We start from the raw sequence: 23,255 nt of genomic DNA, 5'->3' as shown, positions 1-23,255 counted from the left end.
AGTTCAGAGTCTGGGGTTGGATAACGTGGAAATGCAAGGTGAGCAGCAGGACAGCCATTGCCCAATGTCAGCTGAGAGGCAGGACCCCAAGTGCATCATTTGGGTTCAGGATTGGTTGTGACTGGAGGGGCTGTGTGTCTGTGAGAAGCTGGATGGGGCCAGAGACATGTAGGAATTGCAGCACTGCTGTTCTTGCCCTGCCCAATGCCCCATGAGATGAAAGCCCAGCTCAGCATTGCAGGGGGCTGAGCAGAGTCCGTGCCCAGCTGCAGGTGTCTGCTGTGGGGAGGTGCCCAGAGCAGGAGGGAGGTGGGGAAAGGTGACCTTGTGCCAGGGCTGTGCCTCAGTTGCAAGATAACTTTGCTGTGATAGATGATTGCAGTCGTGGTGCCTTTGGCTTCTTCCTCACCCAGGCTGACTTCTCTCACTGCTGCCTCCTCCTCTGGGCACCTAAACCCTGGTTTAGGTTTCACCCTTATTGCCCTCGTGGATTTCCCATATCCAGCAGACAGAAATTACTCCTTTCCTGCTCCCTCATAATCCCCTCCTCTGCCAGCTCTCTGCTTCTGCACAAAAAGCCTCCAGGCCATGCCCAGCTGTGTCCAAGCTGAGTGTCCCTCTGCATTTGCCTTGCAGGGGAGCAAGAGCCCTTCACTGAAATCCTCCCACCATGCTGGGGCTGCTGCTGCTGCAGGTGTTGGCGAGCTGCCTCTGCCTGGGACACAGCGAGGTGGTGAAGACCTTTAAAAAACAATGTACTCAGTTTTTCTATGAGAAGACCCCCCCAGGTGACACCCTGCGTCCAACAAATGCAGCCAGGATCTGCCAGCGCTTAACTAACAAATATCACTTTGCCACCATGTATGACAAAACTCTGAGAATTCCAGTGTACTCTGCTTACATCTATAATCCTGGAAATGGAGAGAGATATGAATCATGGTTTGTTGAGCCCCAGGTGAGTGTCTCTCTTGTAGGACATCACCATCCACTCACTCAGAAATGAGCTGCAGCATTTAAATTACCACTTCTGTTTCCTACCACACCACTACTCACATGCAAATGGACACATTGGATGGAAATTTCCTCCTTTTATTTCAAACACCTGAACCAAATGCTTTCTCTGATGCATCTGAGACATCAGCAGGAGGATGAGATGAATCATATCCCAAAGGTGCCCAGTTTTCTGCCTTGACCTGACAACAACAGCAAATCCAATTAATTTGCATTACATTACAAAGTCAAATAATTCTCCACCCTCTGCCCTGCTGTGGGTGGGGAACCAAGTGATGGGGAAAAGGCACCCAAGAGAGGCTAAACTTGAGGGACCAACAGTCCTGCTGGGATCTGATCCCCACTTTGCCCTGAGCTGTTCTGCATCCCTGACAGAGCTCATCTGCTCCCAGGGAAGAGTCAAACAGGCTTTGTGAGGGGTGGGAGAGACGTGAGGATAAACTCAGGAGAGGGTGAGATGATCCAGGGACAAAGCCTTGGGGGAAAAGGCACTGGAGATGAGAGGGTCAGCTTAAGTGTGGAGGGATTTCTGGAGTGATGTTTGAGGCAGTGAAAAGTGAGGAGCATCAGTGTCAGTGCAGTCAGAAGGGTGTGATCTCCATGCATGGGCAAGCATGCATGCTCCAGAAGACAGACAGAACTCCAAGCTTTGGAACCCTCCCAAATGTCCTTCAGAACTCCAGGAAGACAGGTCAGAACAATTAAGGAATAGAAGGGCAGTAAATTCAGGACCTTTGTTATGGGCAGTATAGGGGGATAATTTCAAATGAAAATGTGGATGATCATAATGTCCACTTCCAGAGGAAGGCTAAATATACGTCCCTACAGATGAGAAACCACCTGTTGAAGTTATGGAAAAAAATAACCATTTGCATTTGTAACTCACAGGAATATACATAATTAATCTGCCATTGTACTACTGCAGCCTCCACATTATCAAGGCATAAAAACTTCTGTCATTTTGTAGAATCATAGAGTGGTTTGTGGTGGAAGGAACCTTAAAGATCATCTCAATCCAAACCCACTGCATGGGCCAGGCCAATTTCCACCTGGCCAGCATGTTCCAAACCCATCACTGGCCTTATCTTTCTAGACCATTGATACAGGATACCTGGAAAAACATTGAATTTTTTAACTTTCTCCAGAGGCCTTTTTGGAGTGCTGCCAAAATTTCTCCAGGACTATTTTGATATTAAAGGCTCCTCTCAGATGCTGATCATTTGTAACTTCTTTTGAGTGATGTTGCAGAAAATGTTCCCTGGCCCAGATCAGGTCTCAGACATATTCTTAGCTCTGCTTTAACAGATTCCATTTGCATTGAGATCTTTTTGCTTCCTGAGCAAAACTGTTCATCCTTGAACAAACTGCAGCACTACCAGGGAAACCTCAGCTGCAGGACTGATGTCCTTTCACATCTCACTGGGTATGGGCTTAGAGGAGGCAACCTCTGGTGTTCCAGGACTGGGCTACACCTGTAGCAACCACACATAAAATCACAGAATCACAGAATCCCAGAATCACAGCGTGGCACGAGGGGATCCAGGCAGAGCCCTGGGCATATTTGGGCTGTGGAGACAGGAGAAAAGGGAAATAGATTTGGCAGGGAAGGTGTCTCACCAAAGTCACCTTTCAATGCTAGGAGTGGGAAATGCTCCTTTTCTCATGTAACCACCCATGCTCCCAGCACAGGCTTCAGGCTGGATGACGAACGTCACAAGTCAAAATGAGAGCAGTCACATTCTGAGCTGCTTTCTCTACAAAGCTTTTGTGTTCATGCAGGAGGGGCATGTATATGATTTCTCTCTGATTCATCCATTTTCCTATACTGAGATGACAAAAAATGTGATTTTGACCCTGCTTCAGGGTAATCTGTTTCATTTTATGCATCCTCAGTACTGACACCTTTTCCTCTTCTTCCCTTGTCAAGCTGATCGACAAAAATTATGGCAAGGAAATGGCTGAGGAGTCATCCATCCATTCAGCGAATATTGGCAAGAATCAGGCTGTTGACAATGACTACAGCAGTGCCGTGATGCCTGTGGACCGTGGTCACTTGTGTCCCAGTAGCCACCTTCATGACCAGAACAGCACGTGGGCTACCTTCACCCTCACCAACATAGTGCCCCAGTACAGCACACTCAACCAGGGTGCCTGGAGAGAGTACGAGGACACAACAATGCGCAACAAGGCCAACGGCTGTAATACCACTTATGTCATCACAGGTGCTGTACCTGGGAAAACAAACGTCACCAATGGGAGGGTTAATATACCCAGCCACATCTGGTCAGCTGCCTGCTGCCTGGTGGGTACAAATCCCACTAGGGCTTGGGGGGCCATTGCTAAGAACGAGAGAGGCAATAACCAGGTGACAAACCTCAACCTGGGGAGGCTGGAAACGAAATTGTCTCAGCTCTATAGGGGGAAAGATGTTACTCTGTTCAACAATGCCTGTCCCCGGCAATAAGCCTCACATCCTTCATGGAAAAGGCTCAGAAAATTTTCCCACATGTCACAGAATCACTGAATCACTGAATCACAGAATGGGTTGGTTTTGATGGGACATTAAAGCCTCCAAGGTCATCTCATTTTGACCTGCCTGCCATGGGCAGGGACACCTTCCACTACCCCACGTTGTTCCAAGCCCTCCCCAGCCTGGCCTTCAATGCTTCCAGGGATGGGGCAGTCAAAACAGCTCTGGGTAACTTTTGCTCACACCACAGCCTGCTCCCAGGAATTTACTTCTTTAGAATATCCCATCTAACCCTGCCCTCCATCAGTGGGAAACCATTCCCTCTTGTGCTGTCACTCCATACCCTTGTCCAAAGACCCTCTCCAGCTCTCTTAGACATCCTGTAGGTACTGCACTCTCTGGAGTCTTCTCCAGGCTGAACATGCCCAGCTCTCTCAGCCTCTCTCCAGAGCAGACGTGCTCCAGCCCTCAGAGCACCTTCATGGCCTGCACTGGACTCCACTCCAACAGCTTTGTATCCTTCTTGTGCTCTGGGCCCCAGAGCTGGAGGCAGCACTGCAGCTGGGCTCTCAGCACAGCACAGCACAGCAGAGCAGAGGGGGACAAATGTCCTGTGCAGCTTCTGTGCTGCTTCCTGCTCTGTGTGTTTCCAGCTCTGTCCCTCAGGGCACCTCCTGCTCTGCCCAAAGGCACAGAGCCGTGGGCAGAGCCTCCAGCTGCTTTGCTTTGCTGCCCATCTCAGGAGAGAGCTCTCAGGGACGAGTCCTCTCCTCCTTAGCTGTCCCTGACAGTGTGCAGCTGACTTGTCCCTCACCTCCTTAGCAAGGCCAAGGCACCAGGGCACCTCAGGCTGCCCAGACACCTTGTCTGGACATCTCCATGTCTGCACATACCCAAACCCTAACAATGATCCTGGACAACCTGCTCCAGCTCATCCTGCTTGAGCCTGGAGTGTGGACTAGAAGATCTTGACAAGTCCCTGCAAAACCCAACAATTCAGTGATTATGTGATCCTGGGACATGCTTTTGTTTGCTTGCTTTTGAAAGTGCACCTTGAGAGCAGCACCTGTTGTATCAGACAGGCAGCCTTTGGCATCAGATACATAGAAAGCTTAGAGCAGCCAAAGCTAAATTCCTGTGATGCTCTCCTTGGATACCTGCATTCTCTGCTCTGCTTCTGAAGCTTTTCTGCAGCCTTATGGGAAATTGATTTGGGGAAATGTATTCAATGGTTGTAAAAGATCATTGGGTGCCACATCATTTATTGTGCAAGAGCTTACAATAAAAGTCATTTGCTGCAGTGCTGGATTGCAGAGTCTTGTCTAACATAAACCACAAGTTGTTTCCCACTGAAATTTCTACAATCACTATTGATGTTACAGTGCCCAGAGCATCCTTGCAGGACATTGTTGGTCCAAGAGCAATCTGAGGGTGCCATAACACTCACACAAGTTTCAGCATCAGACACCAGTTATGCCATGCCATGAATGGGCATGGACAAAGTGGGAAAAGATTATCAAAGACATGGGTGTCATTCCTGAGTCTCACAGGTGGTCCCATTGGATGTTTCCTGTCTTAACTTAAATGCTAATATAGAAAAAGGAAAGAAAGGACTACTTTCACCAGTCTAAGTGCTTTATCTTGCTGGGAACTTTTAGAAGAGATTGAAATTAAATTTATCAAAACCTAATTGTTTATTCTGATGTGTTATTCTGATATCCAAAGTCAGATTGAGAAATTACGTCAATATTAGATACTTGCTTAACCATCTTAGCTTCTGGATACAAAGCCCACAGCTGTTATGAAAGCTTTATAAGACTAAATCTCCTTTGATTTCAGAGGAACTACTATCTGTTGTGTACCTGGAGCGTCCATGAAGTTATGCTCCATGTATACAAGAACCACCAAACTTATTCTAACTAATTGCACAATAGGAGAGTTTCCCTATTTATTTTGTTTGTTCTTATTGCTGCTCTTGGTTATTACCTGGGTTCTCTTTCAAAAGGATTTACAAACTCAGATTTCACACAGAGACTGTGCAAATATTTGAGCTCCAATAGCCAACACCAAAACCCAAACATATAAAGTAGTTTTGCATTTTCAAATATATCCTTCCCTGGTGGATGGCACTCCATTTAAGAATGGCTCAGCAAAACTATCCTGATGATTATTTATGTCTGTGTAAACATCAGATCCTTTCTAAGGAATACTCAAAGACCACAACATGAGCTGCTTCTGAGAATCCAGGTCACATTTATGTTTACACAGAAAGCAGCAACAATTTAAGCAAAGACCGATTTTACTTGACATTACTTTTAAGGAACTGCTAATTTGTGATTAATTGTAAACTCAGAGCCTCAAAATGCTTAATAATCTAAAGTACATTCCAAAGAGGCAGGTTCATTTATTGAAGAGAGCTAAGAGGGAAAATACACTCAAGATCAGCCTGATCTGTCTCAAGTGCTGGATGGATGTTTCTGCTGTGCCAGTGGATTTGAGGGGTTTACGTCAGATGCTGAAGATGTCCAGAAAATGCCAATATCATTCAATAGCAGTACTGTACATTGAGAGTGCAAGTTGGCATCTTTTTGTTTTTCTTTTCATATGAGGTTACACCTTTTCCCACTACCTTCACAAAGGCCAAAGCAAATGAAATTGTGTGATATAAATATGATGGAAAAACCTGAAAGCTCAAGAAGGCTGAACCAGTGGTTCTGAGCTGGAAGTAAACAGGTTGCAGTGCCTCCATCCTTCAGACAGTAAACGCTAGGAGGAGTGATTTATCTCTGTCCATCCCATGCTGGTTTATATGCAGGTGGAATTTAATAACTATGGCTACCCACAAATACTTCGTGTCTAGGTAAACTCTGGATCTTAGATATGTAAAAAGATTTAAAAGCAAGTGATTTTATCTTGATTTTTGAGAGAAAAAAAGAAAAGAAAAAAAAGAAGGAGAAAAAGAAAAAGAAGAGAGCAGGTGAAGAAGGCAGAACATTGAGCCATTGACCACGTAGTTTGGGAATGTATAAGCCAGCTCTTGTGAATACACATGCAGATATCCCAGGTTAACACATCACATCCTTTTCATATAACAGCTGCAGAAAACTTGTCTTAAACAGCTGTACTACTATGGGAAAAGGGGAAAAACAAGACTCATGAGTCCAGCTTCCTGGGGCTTCATTAAATTATGGTTTGGGTTGGAAGGGACATGAAAGATCATCCAGTTCCGACCCCCTTCCATGGGCAGGAATACCTTCCACTATCCCAGGATGCTCCAAGCCCTGTCCAGCCTGGCCTTGGGCACTTCCAGGATGGGGCAGCCACAGCTGCTCTGCCCAGCCTGTACCAGGGCCTCACCAGCCTCACAGTTAAGAATGTACCCCTAATATCCTATCTAACCCTGCCCTCTCGCAGTGGGAAGCCATTCCCCCTTGTCCTGTCACTTCATGCTCATGTCTAAAGTCCCTTTCCAGCTCTCCTGGAGCACCTTTAGGCGCTGGAAGTGGCTCCAAGGTCTCCCTGGAGTCATCTGTTCCCCAGGTTGAACATCCCCAGCTGTCTCAGTGTATACTCTGGAATATAGCTGGATACAGAGATTCCAAACCCTGGGGTCCATCTTTAGCCCCATGAAGTGCAGTGAGTAACAGATCACTCCAGGACACAGCTCCTGCTCATGTGGCACAAGAGGAATGCTCCTACATAATGCATGTAAAAATTTCTCAGTGCCAATGGTGGTGCCAGAATTTTCTATATGAAAGCATTACATGGCAGGTAAACTCATAAAATGGAAATCTGAGAGCTAGTCCTAGAACACATCTCTGTCTGCAGAGCACACATTAAACTTAGAGGTACTTTCATATCTGACATAAATTAAAAGCTCTCTTTTAAAACCAAGTTGTGTTTTCATGTTTTAAAGTCATCTAGAAGACAGCACTGTCAAAGGGAGAGTTTCTCTTTGAATCCCCACTGCCTGTGTGAATGGCTACTCCCCTCACTTCCATCAACACTGACCTCTTCAGGGTTTGTCTCCTTTACTGCCATCCAAGCCTGTGGACCTTCTCAGAAGAAGAGGGACACCCAAAGACGAAATGGCTTCCTGTTTACCCTTGCTGCCTGTACTTCTCTCTTCAAACCCTCCTTTTCACTTAGAGTGAAGGGCCATGTCACAGAATCCCAGAACTCCAACCACAATTAGGTTGGAAAAGACCTCCAAAACTATCGAGGTTAATCTTTGACCACTTTGTGACACCATGGACTCAAGGTGTGGCTTCACCAGTGCCTAGTACAGGGTGGCAATCACTGCTCTGGTCCTGCTGGCCACTCTGCTGCTGTTACAAGCCATGATGTCATTGGCCTTCTTGATCACCTGGGCACAGCTGTCCCAGGACCCTCTGGTATGTAGTACATATAAGTCCTATTCCAACAGGAATAAAAAAAAAGCCATGGGAAATATAAACATCAAGGCTATAGAGTGAGAATAATTCAACAGGAATACTAAGCAGTAAAGCAATGACACATACACTCTATCTTGAAATAGAAAACTAGACCAAAACCTCCTCATGTCTTCCAAATTATAAGGAAGGGATCCATTTCATTTGGCTTTTGTCATATGCCAGGTAAGCTTCTGTAGTTAATCTGGTCAATCTGGACATATTAAAGTCAATGCAGAGAAACAGGTCATGACCCTGAGTAATTTGACCTGTATATATACATGAATAACTACAAATCTGTGTGTGTGTATAAATTAATACATAGTCACATACATAAATTACATAATAATAATATATATTATTATATATAATATATATCCTTTATTATAGATATCAAGGCAATAGGGTGAGATTAACTGCTCTCTAAAGGGACTTTTTCCTCCCCACTGCTTGTTTCAGACAGAGATACTTGCATTCAGCCAGGTGAAACCCATCTTACCCAGCTGAGTGTGGCTAAAAAGAGACAAAAGAATATCCAGACCTTGCAAATTCCCAATAATACAAGAACATGTCAAGTATTAAGGATGCTTGAGCCTGTCCTTAGATGCCTTTGCACTGGGCTCTCACACTCTGCTGCTACAAAAGGAGCTGCCATCATCTGCAGAATCCTTGTCTAAGCTGGAGGAATGATGTAGGAACTGTAATGGAAAGCACTAATCCAAAATAGCTGGGAGGAGGGGAGTGATGAGGAATGCATGTATATAGTGAACCATAAGGGAATCCAGTCAGATTTTCAGCTGCAGTGCAGGGGGTGAAGGGGTTTAACTTCCAACGGGAACAATTTGAGGAGAAAAGTGTTCCTGCACTTGGCCCACCTGGGTCAAGTCAGATGTCCAGCAAAGCTGCTCTGTTTGTGGGGAGGGTGGTGTGTGGGCTGAAATGACAATGGTACCCTTTAATGTGCCTGGGAGAATTGTCCTTATGTACTCCTGGTGGCTTGGGAGGGGCTGCAGTTGTATTGGAAATACATCTGCTGCATGGTGGGAGGAGGAGAAGTGGGTTTGGGAAGCAGTTTCAGGCAGGGCTTTCTCCCCATCTGTCAGTGATGGGGTGCAGTCCTCCTACCAGCACTCTGTAGGTGGAAAGTCATGCTGTCCCCATAAGACTTAAGCTGTAACACCTTCTGCCTTCTTCACACGTTGGATTTGAGTGTCCAGGTTTCCTCCTCTTTTGCCACTGCTGGTCTTAGGGTTGCTAGAACAATCTGGTTTCTTCTGTGGCAAGTCATTAACTTCACAAGTTTGCATCTGAATGCCACAATTCCGTGAGAAATCTTTCCTACAACAGGAAAAAGACTCTATTACAAGTGAGAAAAAACAGGTTTCTACGGCTTCTTCTATATTTACTATGAGAAACAACAGATTATTTTTTGCAGAAGACACCATTTAGGATCTCAGTTACTCTTTCATTTGTCAGTTACTATTTTATCTGGCATTGGCTATTTCACTTTTGTTCTGCCACAGAGCCAGTACAATGTAGATCATTCTTGGCACTTTTTCACATAGCATATTTTTAGAAAGGCCCAGGCAATCTGCACCGTAGTTGACTATCTTCACTAAAACATGTTTCAAAGCATTGTTTACACTTTATATGGCTTTATCCAGCCATGAATTAACAAAAGTCTACTTCTGATGTGATTTCATGAGGTCCTACCTTTTCACTTTTCAAGAAAAATCCCCATTCAGCTAAGAACTACCAGTAATTAGTAAGGAACATGAAGAGAAACAAGGACAAGGATTAGCAAAGGGAGAGGAGAAGAGGAGAATTCCCAAATGTTAAATAGGGGCATCTTGGCTTAACTAGGATGGGGAGCCTGTGAACAGGAACAGCTTTGGTGCATCTCAGTGTAGTAACAGAAACAGGGAGGAGGCCAGACTGAAATAAATCTGAAATACAAAGTTGACATGACACAACTCAAATCAGGGGGATGAAGGAAACAGAATTACATGGTTGTGGTGGCAGATGCTCCCCCAGACTTCCTACAGTTTGGTCAGAGAGAAAAAGACTGATTGCATAATCTATCTGAAACAATGTATTTGTATAATTAATCTTAATTTTCCCACAGAATTAATCTCCCACCCATTATTTGAACTGCCATTCTCAGTTCCACAATGGCTGGGACAAAGAGTGCTTTTTAGAATTATGGAATCACAAAGTTATTTGGGTTGGAAGGGATCTTAAAACCCACCTCATTCCATCCCCCTGCCATGGGTGGGGACACCTTCCACTAGACCAGTTTGCTCCAAGCCCCATCCAACCTGGCCTTGGGCACTTCCAGGGATGAGGAGTCCACAACCTCTCTGGGCAACTTGCTCTGAGACTTTTTGATTTCAAAAGCTCTGGTTCCTCCTTTTCTTATGCCAGCATCTAACAGCTGAATCAGACAACCCCAAAATCCTGGGTCATATTTAACACCAAAGATGTCCAGAAATCTAAGCAATGCAATAGGGAGAGGCTGATCCAGTTGATAACTCTTCCACCTCCAGGGATTTTTTGGTTAGATTTCACATTTTCCTCATTCTGTCCAACTTACCTTATTGTCTGTTTGGTGAGTCACACAAAGGCAGTGGGAATGATAAGCAGAACAAACCACATAGCTGTAAAACCTGAAAATCAATATGGTTAGCACCTGGAGTTATCTTAAATAGTGCATTTACTCCAGCTGGGAGAAAAAGGCAAGATCAGGGATAGGTTTCATCTTGCCCTTCTGCTCAGAGGCAGGGATTTTTCCATGTTGTCCCATTGTTCCCAGGCCCCAGCCAGAGGCGACTTGGGCAACTAGAGATTGAGCACAGTCAAATAACCAGGGACTACTGATGTTGTGGTCTCTGGAGTAGTTTGCAAAACTCCTCCTTCCCTTCCTTCCCCTCACTCCATTATTCCTTCTCACTATAACATGCACTAGCTTTTGACAGACTGCAGCTGGAATCAAAAGCCCTTGTGCAAAGTCTTGAGCATATGCACAGCAAGACACAATTTCTACTTCATCAGCTAATGGCTGAGTGGAAGATGGGGAAGGGGGAGAAGAAAATCTCTTCAGACATCTAAATGCACTGGTTTAGCTATGAAGAAATGTTCTATTTGCCCATCTTTTTTATTCCTTTGAAAATGTGAAAAAACCCTCAGCATTTAAATATTTACATTTTTTCTGCTTTTTTCCAGTTAAAGTGAATTGCTGAATTCACAAAAAGTCTCAGAGAAGAATCTGAAAGTGGCTCCATTTAAAAAAGAGAATTTTGGTTGGTCTGTTTTCTTTTATACTCCTTACAAATCTTTGAAAACTTCTTTATAAAAGCTTAAGTGCTTAAACAATCTGTTTATACTGCCTTTACTAACTTCTCACACAATATATGGATACAGATTTGTCTTGCAGCATATTTAGTAGCTCTTCTAATAGAAATGGATCTCTTTGGAATAGAACAACAAACTGAAAGACCAATTAAGTTCTCTGTGTGATGGAGTGAAGTATTTAATAAAATGGCATACCTGTCACTGGCAGTGTCCCTGATGAGGAAGGGAAAGAGGACAGAAGAGTCAAACCTATGAAGAGAGAGAAATTATTGATTTTTGCATCAATTTGCTCTTCTGATGAAGTGCATCAGAGCAGTGATGAGGAAAGAGTCAGGCAGAGAACCAGCTCATTCCAGCACCAAAGCAGTGCCAAGGGTAGAGTCTGACAGCTCTCCCTCTGCACAGAACATTTAAAAATTGCCATGTTTGTTTCTTGGCCATCAGTAGAACTTTCCAGCCTGCACACCAACATATCCACTGATACCTGCTAATGGTGGGCATGAAGTGAACTGGAATGGGATCCATTTAAAATCTTTACTTCATTTGAGACTGGAAGGATGACTTTCAAGGTACCAAGATAGTACTTGGAAACAACCAGGACATATATTTGCCCAGAAATGTAAGCCACACCTTCCCTGGTGCAAGAAATTAATTTAATTTATCTCTTATCCTGAAAAGGAAGCTCTGAACTTGCCCCAATATGAGATGTGGAGAGATTTTTAACAAGATGTCCTGTAATAGTGGTTTCTTGATAAATTTCTTCATGCTAGCACTGAAGGAGAACTGAGAAAGTTCCAGCCTCATTGCAGACATCACATCATAGCAAATACAAAGGCAACACTTTGGAGGAATAAATATTTGGTGCTCTATTTGCAAGGACCTGACCTTGCTGAGGTTTGAGAGCATTTTGCAGACAACTGGAAGTATGGTTATGTTGAAATAAATGCCAAGGGGGCTTTTTTGTCCCATGTTTTTCACAAACCCAGTTTAAAAATTTTTAAATATTTGTAATTTTTAAATATATGTAATTTCAATAGGTCTAATATTAGTCCTATTAATTAATCAATAGTCCTATTATTTTCTAGGACTGGTTTGTTGATGGGTTATATCCATCACAGTAAGAAGTTCTTCTGTTCTGATAGCACCAAGTGAAATTTTCAATGGTGTCATGATGGAAGAGGAAAGACCAGACAGTAAATTATGACTTCTGTACTAGGAACACTCTGAACCAGGCACCACAGGGAAATAGATCTATAAAATAGGGGAGTAAGTCCTGGGCTGATGCTGAAACAGTGTGTGCAGTGGTCTGGTATGGTCATAAGGGCTGGAATGACAAAATAGACTGGATTTCTCACTGACAGCCATTCCTTTTACAGCTATAAAAGCCACAGCAAACTTTCACAAAGCAGAAATCTGTACATTTTCCTGGAAATGTGTGGAGTTTATCCTGTGAGTAGGGACACCTATTTCATAGTTACTTCCCAAGGGATTAAGTGAAGGAAACTGTCTGTGCACATTATCATCATTTCAGTAGTAAGCTACTGTTTCTTTTGTTGGCTTTAATACAGGTATTTTGATACAATGCACTGTTTTATGTTGTGCAATAATCTGGTAGTAGTTATTTTAGTTTATTATATGTAGTGAGTAATTCTGATGAAGATCTATTGTGTTACCTCCTGTTATTTGTCTTAATAAACAATTCCATTTTATATAAATAATCTGATTCGCCATCAATAGAACTTGCAGGACGGAGTGATTCCTTAAACTTAAACTGTTGACAAAATCTGAGGCTAAGGAATGATTTGCCATCATTTAAACCTCTTTCTGTGAAGGTGTTTAAATACACAGGAAGTTTTTCTTCCCCTCAGTGTCAGGACTTCTTTAGTACTTTTTTGAAGCTCCCACTCTCCTCACAACAGCTGGAGGCTCTGAACCCCAGATGAGCAGGTCAGGACATTGTTGTGGTGTAATCACAACCATCTTACCTGGCCCAATGGGCTGTGGTGGCCACTGGTTGCTGTCATTGGTGCATCTCATATCAAGGGGGGTCCAGATGATTTTGCCATTCTCCTCCTTGCATGTGCTGTTGCCAAAGGTGGGGGGTCTCTTATCATAACCTGTCTGGCACTTGAAATGTAAGACTTGTCCCACATAATGCTCTTGGGGCAGACTTATGGAGGCATGTGGAACAGTCTTGGGAGGACCACAGAAATCTGTGGGAGCACAAGGCAGCACATGGTTAAAGCAGACAGATCTTGCATTCTGTTCCTGTTCTTGAAAATCTTGTGTTCTTAGAAAATATAGACAAGCAGGATATACCAAGCCTTTTAAATTCTTGGTTAGGATATAAAATATGCATTTGCTTACACTGTATCACTTATTCAGCCAAGATATTACACAAATAATTTCTTTCCCTCTGACTGCAAAATAATTAAAGATTACTCACTTCTTCCATTGAAATCAGCAGGAGAAGCATTACAGTATTGAATGAGCTCTTATTTACCTTTTTGTTTGGACTCTGAAATGGCTTCTTGCTTCTGGGGTGCAGGGCTCCTTGACTCTCTTTCTGGCTTGTGTATAAGTTTTAACTCCATCACGGTAGCCATTGATGACAAATTTTTCTCATCTGTGGAGAAATTACATTTGTTGAGTTACAGCAGGACAAATATCAGAACGAAGTGCCAGAGCACCCAAGCTTTTAGAAGTTGGATAGAAATGTTTCAAGTTCTAACTTAGAAAGATAAGCACAAAAGATCTTTTGTTAATGCCAAAATTTGTTTTATACCAAGTAATACATTGGAGAAACACCTCTCTGTGTAGAAAAAAACCCAACACTCACTCACCAATGCATTTAAATTGTCTGTATTTCCAAACAGCACCCTGCTGTTCACTCTTACACTGAATTCCTTCGTATGCACCAGCTTCTCTGCGATAGCCAGGGTCACACTTATAGTACAGTTTGGTCTGTAGTGGATACATTTCAGCAGTAACATCAGCAAATTCAGTTATTGGAGCTTGTGGGCATTTACCTGCAAATAGAAAGCCTGAGAATCAGTACAGCCTGGCATTTCACTTTATGCATCAAGGACTTCCATTCTCAATACCAGACGTGTCCAGCAGATGGACAACATGAAACACTATCAACATTTTCTTAATGAAGCTGTACACAATAATTTTGGGGAGCAGCTACCCACACCAGAGTGTGCAGCCTCAGTCTGCGGAGTGAGGCACAATAAGCTATTAAAAGTTGCAATCATCTATAAGCAAATATTGGGAATGGGCATAGACTCTCAGTTCTGTCTGAGGACACCAAAGAGCAGCTTACTGTGAAATAAGTTTGCAAACCTAAATATAACTTGTCCCAAAACAAGGACATGAAGTGTTGTGTCATCAGCAAATCATATCCAAATATACTTCTCAATCAATTGCAATGAATTAAGTTAGATCATTTCAGTGCACTTGAAAAGCCTTCTCAGGCTGAGCTGGGGACCCAGAGGTTGATAAAGGCACTACTTAATGATTATTTAAGGCCTAAAGGCTGAGAAATTAAAGGATCAAATAGTCTGTTTGCACCAGGGCTGGCACTCTGGATCTTTGGGTGCACAATCCATGACCCTTTATGCTTGTGCACAAGAGTAACAGCTATCAGGAGTGAAATTTCTTAGTCATTGCATCCTCACATTTTCTGCAGCCTTAGCAACCAGCAGAAATAACTGAAAGGCCCTCGAGTCCCTGATAACTGTTCATCATTTGGTGTCTGCCCTTGACTCCCAAAGTGACTTCTCCTTGAAAGACCAAGAGCCACTCAACCTGTGACTTCCAGCCACAACCCTGCAAAGTCCTTTTCTTTCACTTTGTTATTTTCTGCCCTTTTTCCTTTACATTGTCTTGCTGTTTAGTAAAAGTCACAAAGTTTGAAGAAGGCGACAACAAAAAGTATGTGAGCAGTTTAGCAGCTAATCCACATAAGGGTTGTTTTAATCCCCTTGTACCTTTGTGTTATCAAAGGATTTGCCTTGTAAACTACATCAGACTGTGGCTTTGAGAAAAACGACTGCACCCGAAATAGTTAACCACATGGTTTACCACAGACTGTCAGGGTGATTAAAATTAAAGAGTTATCAGATCAGCAGCAAGTTGAGATCATGTACTCTCACTTTCCCTGAAAGCTAAAAGCTTGTTTCCCTCAAGACTTCAAAAGCCTCTTTGAAGCAGACTGCAGATCTGAATCTCAGCACAAGGCGCTTAAACCTACAACTCATTAGTCTCTTCTTAAGAAAACCCACAACATTTAACCTACTCATCATAAAGGGCAAACATCCTTTTAATTGATGATCAAATGTTGGGTTCTTCTGCACTCATCAGACAGGGATTGTGCAGAAATGGTGAGAGAGAGAACATCCACACTGCAGCTGGATTGCACACAACCTTCCTTGGATCCAGCTGTTTAATTTCATCCACATTGCTCAAATTCTTGTCTTCTAAATAACTGCAGTATCTTCTCTGGCCTTTACAACCATATTCCTTTCTCTGATCCAGAAAGAGTTCTGGAAGATGAATTTCCAAGGTCTTCTTGTGACCTTCTGCCTGCCTCGCTATGACTTTTAACTGCTTCATTGTCCCACAAAATATTTTGCCCCCATTTTCAAGAACCTTCTCCTTCATAACCATCAAACCTTTCAAAACACTGACTTCTCCTCCCATACTAGAGCTCCTCACCAATGTGTTTGATATCAGTCATCAGATTTTGGGTTTATTGTTGTACCACTCCTCACACTGGGAGGAGCCATGAATGAATAAAGATATTGCAAAATATCCTTTGCCATGATTGCTCTGAATTGTCTCACAGTATCTTATATACCTTCAGAAGTGCTTCACTTCATGTGGTTTTTACTCCTCTTTCTAGAAGAAGTAGAATCTCAGCATGTAACCTATGCACCCTCCTGCCAGGCAGTTGTAGGGAGTGAAAAGGTCCTCTCTGAGCCTCCTTTTCTCCAGGCTGAGCTTCTCCAGATCCCTCAGCCTCTCCTCATCAGCCTTGTGCTCCAAACCCTTCCCCAGCTCCACTGCTCTTCTCTGGACCTGTTGCAGTATCTCCATATCTTTCCTCAGTTTCATGTCATGGCACTTCCTGGCACAGTGTGGGAAGATTGCAGAGAGGATGCAGACCTGGTGAAGTCTGGACCATACTGACCTCTGGAGTGAATCATGCCTAAAAAACTTCATTCCATCTTTGTGCCCAAGGAAACTGCATGGTTTGCCCCTCAAGAAATCGGCATCCTTGCTGTGTGAGTGGTAAAATAGCCAAAGGATTGGAAGAATCCAGGGAGTAGGGAAGGGCAGAGTAGATTTTTTCAGCACATCTGGGCATAGCCTGCCTCACAGCCTGTGGTGACCTGGTTTTGCCCAGCCCAGCTTTCCCTGGATTCTGCATCCCTCCACAGGTGCTCCAGGGTTGCACTCCTGCTATTACTGAGTTGAAATACTGTCTTCACGTTACCTTGAGGTGTCTTGATGTTTTGGTTGCCTCCTTATTTTCCCTCTGCACATATTCCAATTTTTTGTCCCCATGACAAGATGTTGTGGGCCACTATTTCCTTCTCTTTCTATCTTGACGTCCACTGCTCCTTAATTCACAAAATTCATCAGCCTCTACCAACTATTCTCCCTTCTCACACTCCAAAAGTGTCCTGGGACTCCACTTCTCTGCACTTAGAGGTACCAAATATACCAAACAGAGAGGTTGGTGTAGTTCTGTTCGTGGAGATTTAGCCCTTCTGTCAGCTGCAGAATTATAAGAACACTTAGCTCTCCTAAGGCAGATGGGAATCTCTGTTTCTCCCCATATTAATGGATTTTTGGTGCCTCCAGCATTTGTAGAAATTCTGGAGGTGGTTTCAATTATTATGATGGAGTGGATGGAGACAAACCCTTGGAATTAGAAGGAGACTTGTATATTGAGACAATAGATAACCATGAAACATTAAAATTAAAAAGTAGGTATTGGTTCTGCTGGAGAGCTTTCTAAATTAAGTTTGAAAACTTTTTTGAGACCTGCAAGCCTGGTCATCTGAGCCAGAAGATAGGTGTGAGTTGGGGTGTCTGATGCCATTTGAGATGTCTCAGGGCATCTGGGATTTCCACATGAACTGTCAGATATCACACAGGAGATATTGGAGGGGAAGAAACCCAGCATCTAAATCAACATCAGTTCTTTCAGGTTTCTTCCCTCACATTTCCCACTTAAGTATGTTACTCACCCAACCACAAAACTGCTCTTGGTGGGTGTGCTGCCAGTACCAGGCTTCATAAAACCCTCCTGCCTGTTTCTCTTCCATGTCTGAGCTGGCAGAGCAGTGATAGATGAGGTTTTAAAACAACACCTTTAGTCTACAAGAAGAGAGTGGGGAAAATTTCTAACAGGTATTTTTAGTGCTAGGTAAAACACAGACAGTGAGTCATGCCACAATAACCTAAAGTCAGAACTTCCTCTGTCACGTGGCTGTGTGTCACCAGCGCTGACATTATTCTGATGTCGAGTTAAAGCAGCAAGGTGCAAAAATAGGATTATTTTCCCCTTACTACAAAGGCAGTAGGATGGGATTGGTAGGAAACTGGATGTTCTTAAGTTTTGGGCAGAAGCAGTGGAAGAAACCAGGCACTGCACACACCTGCCCAGTTCAGAGATGAAGAGCACCTCTCCCCAGAGACACCAACAAATCAAACCAGGCCAAAAGGAAGATATTTCCCCAGCTGTGCCTGAAAAGCTAAACCAGCCCTAGGGATTTATGTGAAACTGGGCTCTCTACATGGTACAGTCTCATGAAGATGAAACTGATACAGGCAAGGCGAAGGAATTGATACCAACAACAGGACTGAAACGGTAATGAACTTTTTCTAACTTCAAAACTTACTCCCAAAGGACCCTTTAACAAGCAAGCCTCGGCTCTGCAGGATTCTTTCCCCCACTAAGGTCATTTAATGTGAATTTCTAAGATGGGAATAGATCACAGATGTAGGGTTGGGGTACAGACCCCAACTTTATTGTAATTTGCCTGTGAGATTATAATTAGCTGTACCTTAGATTATAGAGAGATTATCTTAAAAATAATTTGAGTAGTAGTGAGTCTGCAGTGTAAGTGACTGAAATACAGTGCAGATAAAATGATCAAGCACAAGTTTTAATACAAACAGCAATGGAGGAGAGACCAGCCTTAGGGGGTTGGAGGTGGGTTTGAATATTCCCAGCGGTGGAGAAAAAGAATATCCTGTTCTAAGGATCTGGCAGTTCAGTCCCTGCTGAGTTTGCTGTACCAGGTGTCTCTGTCTGAAAAACACTGCAAAATAAAGTGGAATATGAACTGTCAGGAGCTCTAGGACCATAGAAACCTGGGTTTGGGAGAAATGCACTTCTTGGCTTAATCCTGCTGACCAGCTGTTTGGCATTGACCAAGGCAGTAGAATCTAATACAAAGAATTTCCATATATAGAAAGGCTAAGTGGGTTGCACAGTGGACTAAGCTTTCTCATTCTAAGCATAATTTAGCCTCAGGAATGTGCCTTCTTAGTTCCTTCTGTGAGAAGTGGAGCCAGGCACACCTCTCTAGAGCACAGCAGACACCTAATTTACCTTCTTCAAAGCAAAGCTTTAAGGTGCTTCTTTCTTTTCATCAGCTGCAGTGGTGGAAGAATGTTCTTGCATGGTTGCATTGATAATCAGAGTGGTTTACCTGATGCACTTGATGGATCTCACACCTGCCCGAACAGGGAGGCTGGGCTGGGGACTTGGACTCAAAATGTGGAATCAGAAGAGGGAACGTTAGGAAAGAGGAAGAGGGAGGAAAACTAGCCTGGGCACAGTGTGCTGCATAGAAAGTGCACAAAGTGAAGAACGGGGAACATTTGTTTCTGTTTCTGCGTGTTTGTAACATCCTTGGTTCCGTGCTAAAGCCACAGAGCTCAGACTCTCTAAATGCAACCACAGCATATGGTTTTGTAGCAGAACACAGAGCCAAGTTTTCAAAACATCATAGGTGAAAGCCTTGTTTTGGTGTGTGACATTTTTGCTTAAATAGACAACCACAGTAACACACGCCTTTGATATTTTCATCTAAAAGGAAACAAAAAGTCTTTTTTTAAACAGCAGCAGAGATACAGATTCTTTCCTTTGTCTGGAACTTTCTCAGCCTTGCCTTTTGTAGAGCAGAATAGCCAGTAGAGAATATCCTCTCTGAAAATAATTGAATGGTCTGACAAGTGTGTGTCCCAGTCTCGGGAAAGTGAAAAAATGAGATCTAGTGGGGAAATTTTTATTTCAAATATGCCCTAAGGACTCCTCTCCCTGACTAAGAGACTTAGTATGGTCATGGAGCTTTGCCCTGGAGATCTCAAGATCGAGATAGAAGTTTTCTGCACCTGGCAATGATTTTTCTGATGTCATGCATAAAGTATTTTTCCACATAGAGAGGGTTATATATTCTTTATGTGAGGGCTCACACTTTATAAATCAAGAACATCAAGAAAAAGCAGCAGATGACAGAGTGCTACTCCCCTGGCAGGGCTGAAGAACAGGAAATGAAGTGAGGAAAGTCATGGGAGGACTTTGCAAATGAGGGTTTTGGAGGAGACAGAGAGAAGACTCAGTGAGCCACGTTGTTCCAAAATTCAGGACCAAGGTCAGGGAATGGAATCCGTGGGTAGAAAATATCCAGAAGCTGGGCTTTGAACATAGCATCAATGAAACAGGGAAAACAGGGCAGACAAAGCTGAATTTTGATGAAGTAGGGAGACCAAAATAACAACACTCTGAAGGCAACAGTGAGTGAAGTCAGAAGCTTTCTAGAAGAAAGTCTGAAGCTTTCTAGAAGTAGATAAAGAGTGGATTTTTTCTGCAATAAAAGAAAAAAGGGACATAACATCTCACCTCTGATGAGGTGGGAGAACAATTTCACCAGCTGAAGAAGCAGGTACTGCAGGATCTCTGTGTGGAATACCTGCTTTTCCTCAGTAGGATCACATTTTTTTAACATTTTTCAAACATTTTTTTAATTATAGCTGTATATTGAGCCCTTTGTTGGTGAAGGCCACTTTAGCTGAAAGGTTTATAAAGGTATTTGCTCTCTAGATGACCTTACAAGAATCACTTGTCTGTGTTTGACAACTTTAATGTATTCTGCATTGCATTTCAAATCCATGGGAGCTAGCACTGATATGCAAGTATAATAGGAAAGAAATTCCTCTCATTTAAATGACTGAGATCTGGTACCCATCTTGGGTGAATGAAATTCACTTGAATGAGTTTCTTTATTTTGTGAGTTGTAATCCTTTCCAGGTTTAAGTTGCAAATCTGTTCAGTGTATCCCTGTATGATGAATAGCAAGATGGAAGGGTTGTAGGAGCACAGACCAACTTTTACCTTGTGTTTGACCCTCACTTCAGACTTCACCCAGGCCTGCATCCTCTAGGCACTGCTGCTGTGCAGAATAAAGGAGATAAATGTGATGCTCTTCACAGGAAAATCAGCATTTCTCTTCTTCTTAGCACTAAGGTGTAGTTTAGTTTCTATTACATGAATGATCATCCCATGCCTTAACTTCTCCAGTCCCCCAGGACTTGCCCTCTCAAAACACTTTGAGAACTATCAGTGAAACTGTTCTGTAAAACAAATGCTTTTTATCTCCTTTTCCCTCTAATTATATTTATTCCTGATAGTGCATTTTGACAAACACCATCTAGGGCTGGACCTATTTACAAAATTGAACTTGCAGTGCTGGGACACGCTGAAAATACTGAGGCAAAATAACTTTAAAAAAGGACTGTATGTGCTGAGGCCTAGTTGATTTTTGACCAGTTTGACCCAACCCCTTTCCCTTTGCTTTGCTTATGTCTGTTCCCAGGTCTCCTTGTTGACCCCCTAAGGAATTAAAACCAACAGGTCTTACAGCTACAACACCTTAAGTGTCTCCATAATTAAAAACCCCTAAATTGGTAAAAGGTGGTGTTTCTACCTTAGCATATTATTTGCAGGGAGAAATTACAAACATATATATATAAATATTATGTTTAAACATTGGGAGACACATTGAAAATAAGTACAGAAAGCTGAGGAAAGAAGAGCTTAGTGATGCAGCAGAGAATGCAAAGCTGTGCATTTATTAATTCAGTGGTGAATAAAATTACATCAAATAGCATAAAATGCAACTGCTCTGACACCCCTCGATTTTTTTCCAAAAAAACAGAAAGATTTCTGATAAATGAGATCTGCCAGCAAGAAATTTCACAACATGTTCCAGGCAGAGTAATACAGAAAGTGTGATCTGGGGGACCTGACTCATCCCAGAACTGATCCCACTGACATATCTCTGGCTGAGCATCTCGCAGTGCTGCTCCTGCACGCAGCACCAAAGGGCTCTGGCACCTCATCTGGCAGTGAAAGCTCCTCATGAAAGAGAAGGTGCAGCACTTACTGACAAAATAATGAGAATAAAATCACCCGGGGCTTCAACACTGGTGAAGGTCCTTCCTGCATTAATGAGTTCAGTCATTAGCAATACACTCTTCCCTTGAAGTGATCAGCCCCAAGGAAAATTCCCAGCCCTGCTAAAGATGATCCATCAGCAGTCACAGTACCAGCATATCTGAGAGCCTGCCTTAGGCTGTGTCTGTTCATACCTCTCAGCCTGGACATCATCATCAGACACAGAAGGAAGTATCATATTTATGGAGCTCTGAGAATGGAAGATTTTTTTTCCCTGCCTTTAAACAAAGCAATTTAAATTTAAATACACTAATGTATCACCAGACCATTTCTCAATGCACACACTTGTCAAAATAAATAAGCCAAATCTAAGCAGTGTCACCATTTATAAATGTGTAAAATTATGCTGAATTGGATTAGCTGTCTCCATTCACAGTTTATAGGTACTGCTGATAGAGAGGCATGGCTGAAAATGTATTTCATATCTATAGTACCCATAGCAAATTTGGATGATACATTTTAACTAAAAGCATTGCTATCAATTTTATCTACAAAGGTACTGGCATTTCAGTGTCTATTTTTGTTTCCTAAAGTTACAAGAAAATGGAAAAAGGAAATTCAAAGGGCTGCCTCAGGCTGCTTTGATCTGCCCACTGTTCAAATGATGGGTTGGAGGATACATACGTTAGTCAGACAAAAAATATCCTCTAAAGCTCTGGATTTTCTGCAGTTGACAGTTTGTGGGCACAGAACCCATTTCTCTCATTTCCTTAGAATAATAAATTCCTTAAGTTCCTTAACATCTTTCCTTTGCTGAAAGAAATCAGGATGTTGTGAATACCGAATACCTTCCAATAGCCACCAAAAAACCCAAATCATATTTTTACTCTCCAGAAGGAAAAAGAGTCTTTTACCTGCATCCTTCCCCTTGACGAATCCAAACAGGAGCCACATCAAAAGCCACTTGAGCTCCACGGGACTTGTCCACATCTTTTCTCCACTCCTCTGAGGATGGTGAAGTTTCTCAGAAGTGATGAGCTGTTGCCAACCAAGCCAAGGAGCTGATTACTGCCTGATGAGGCTGCCTGGAAGCATCACCCACGTGTGCAGTGAGGGCTTCGGTCAGCAAATCATCGTTTTGCTGGCTCCACGGGAAAGAACAAAGGCTGCTTTCTGTTCAGGTATTAGTCTGTTATCCAGGAAACCAGACTCGATGCTCGATGTGGCAGAGCGTGCCATCGTGTGTAGGAAGTGGTTTGACACATCAGAGCTCCTGGCTCCAGAGCTCTTTCACATTTCATTACAGCTGAGGTCAGTAGGAACAAGGACACTTTAATAGGTTTGTTCAGGCACTCAGCCCCAAATCTGTGGCTGGACATGTACCAGAGAGTATGTATTCCACATGGTTGTGGAACAGATGTCTGGTGTGTGACAATGGATCTCAGGCAATATCTGTGGGCTCTACCTGCTAAAAAAAGTTTCCATGGCTTTTCAGAGATCTTCTGTTAGTGATGAT

At 43.0% G+C, this 23,255-nt stretch overlaps 2 protein-coding genes across 2 annotated transcripts; one reads left to right on the top strand and one right to left on the bottom strand.

Moving 5' to 3' along the window:
* Nucleotides 1–640: 640 nt before the first annotated feature.
* Nucleotides 641–3,532, top strand: LOC130267058 (endonuclease domain-containing 1 protein-like). Its single transcript, XM_056516366.1, has 2 exons — nucleotides 641–955; nucleotides 2,939–3,532. Exons 1-2 carry the CDS (start codon nucleotides 671–673, stop codon nucleotides 3,473–3,475), a joined length of 822 nt encoding a protein of 273 aa, XP_056372341.1. The 5' UTR covers nucleotides 641–670; the 3' UTR covers nucleotides 3,476–3,532.
* A 4,764-nt stretch (nucleotides 3,533–8,296) lies between these two features.
* Nucleotides 8,297–22,821, bottom strand: LOC130266496 (interleukin-2 receptor subunit alpha-like). Its single transcript, XM_056515768.1, has 7 exons — nucleotides 22,654–22,821; nucleotides 14,106–14,291; nucleotides 13,766–13,888; nucleotides 13,248–13,475; nucleotides 11,458–11,511; nucleotides 10,505–10,577; nucleotides 8,297–9,249 (listed from the first exon to the last, which is right to left on the bottom strand). The coding sequence occupies exons 1-6, from the start codon at nucleotides 22,727–22,729 to the stop codon at nucleotides 10,525–10,527; spliced, it is 720 nt and encodes a 239-aa protein (XP_056371743.1). The 5' UTR covers nucleotides 22,730–22,821; the 3' UTR covers nucleotides 8,297–9,249; nucleotides 10,505–10,524.
* Between the last annotated feature and the right edge of the window lie 434 nt (nucleotides 22,822–23,255).

Source organism: Oenanthe melanoleuca, chromosome 1A (assembly GCF_029582105.1).
Source record: "Oenanthe melanoleuca isolate GR-GAL-2019-014 chromosome 1A, OMel1.0, whole genome shotgun sequence".
NCBI lineage: Eukaryota > Metazoa > Chordata > Aves > Passeriformes > Muscicapidae > Oenanthe > Oenanthe melanoleuca.
This window is presented reverse-complemented; position numbering and strand designations above follow the sequence as displayed.

What these genes read in the sequence shown, in the direction of transcription:
- LOC130267058 (XM_056516366.1), top strand. Translation starts at nt 671, where the DNA reads ATGCTGGGGCTGCTGCTGCTGCAGGTGTTGGCGAGCTGCCTCTGCCTG. An exon ending in CATGGTTTGTTGAGCCCCAG is followed by an intron (nt 956 to 2,938) that starts GTGAGTGTCTCT and finishes TCCCTTGTCAAG; the next exon opens with CTGATCGACAAAAATTATGG.
- LOC130266496 (XM_056515768.1), bottom strand. Translation starts at nt 22,729, where the DNA reads ATGTGGACAAGTCCCGTGGAGCTCAAGTGGCTTTTGATGTGGCTCCTG. An exon ending in CAGACAATTTAAATGCATTG is followed by an intron (nt 13,889 to 14,105) that starts GTGAGTGAGTGT and finishes ATTTCTCCACAG; the next exon opens with ATGAGAAAAATTTGTCATCA. An exon ending in TTCAGAGTCCAAACAAAAAG is followed by an intron (nt 13,476 to 13,765) that starts GTAAATAAGAGC and finishes GTGCTCCCACAG; the next exon opens with ATTTCTGTGGTCCTCCCAAG.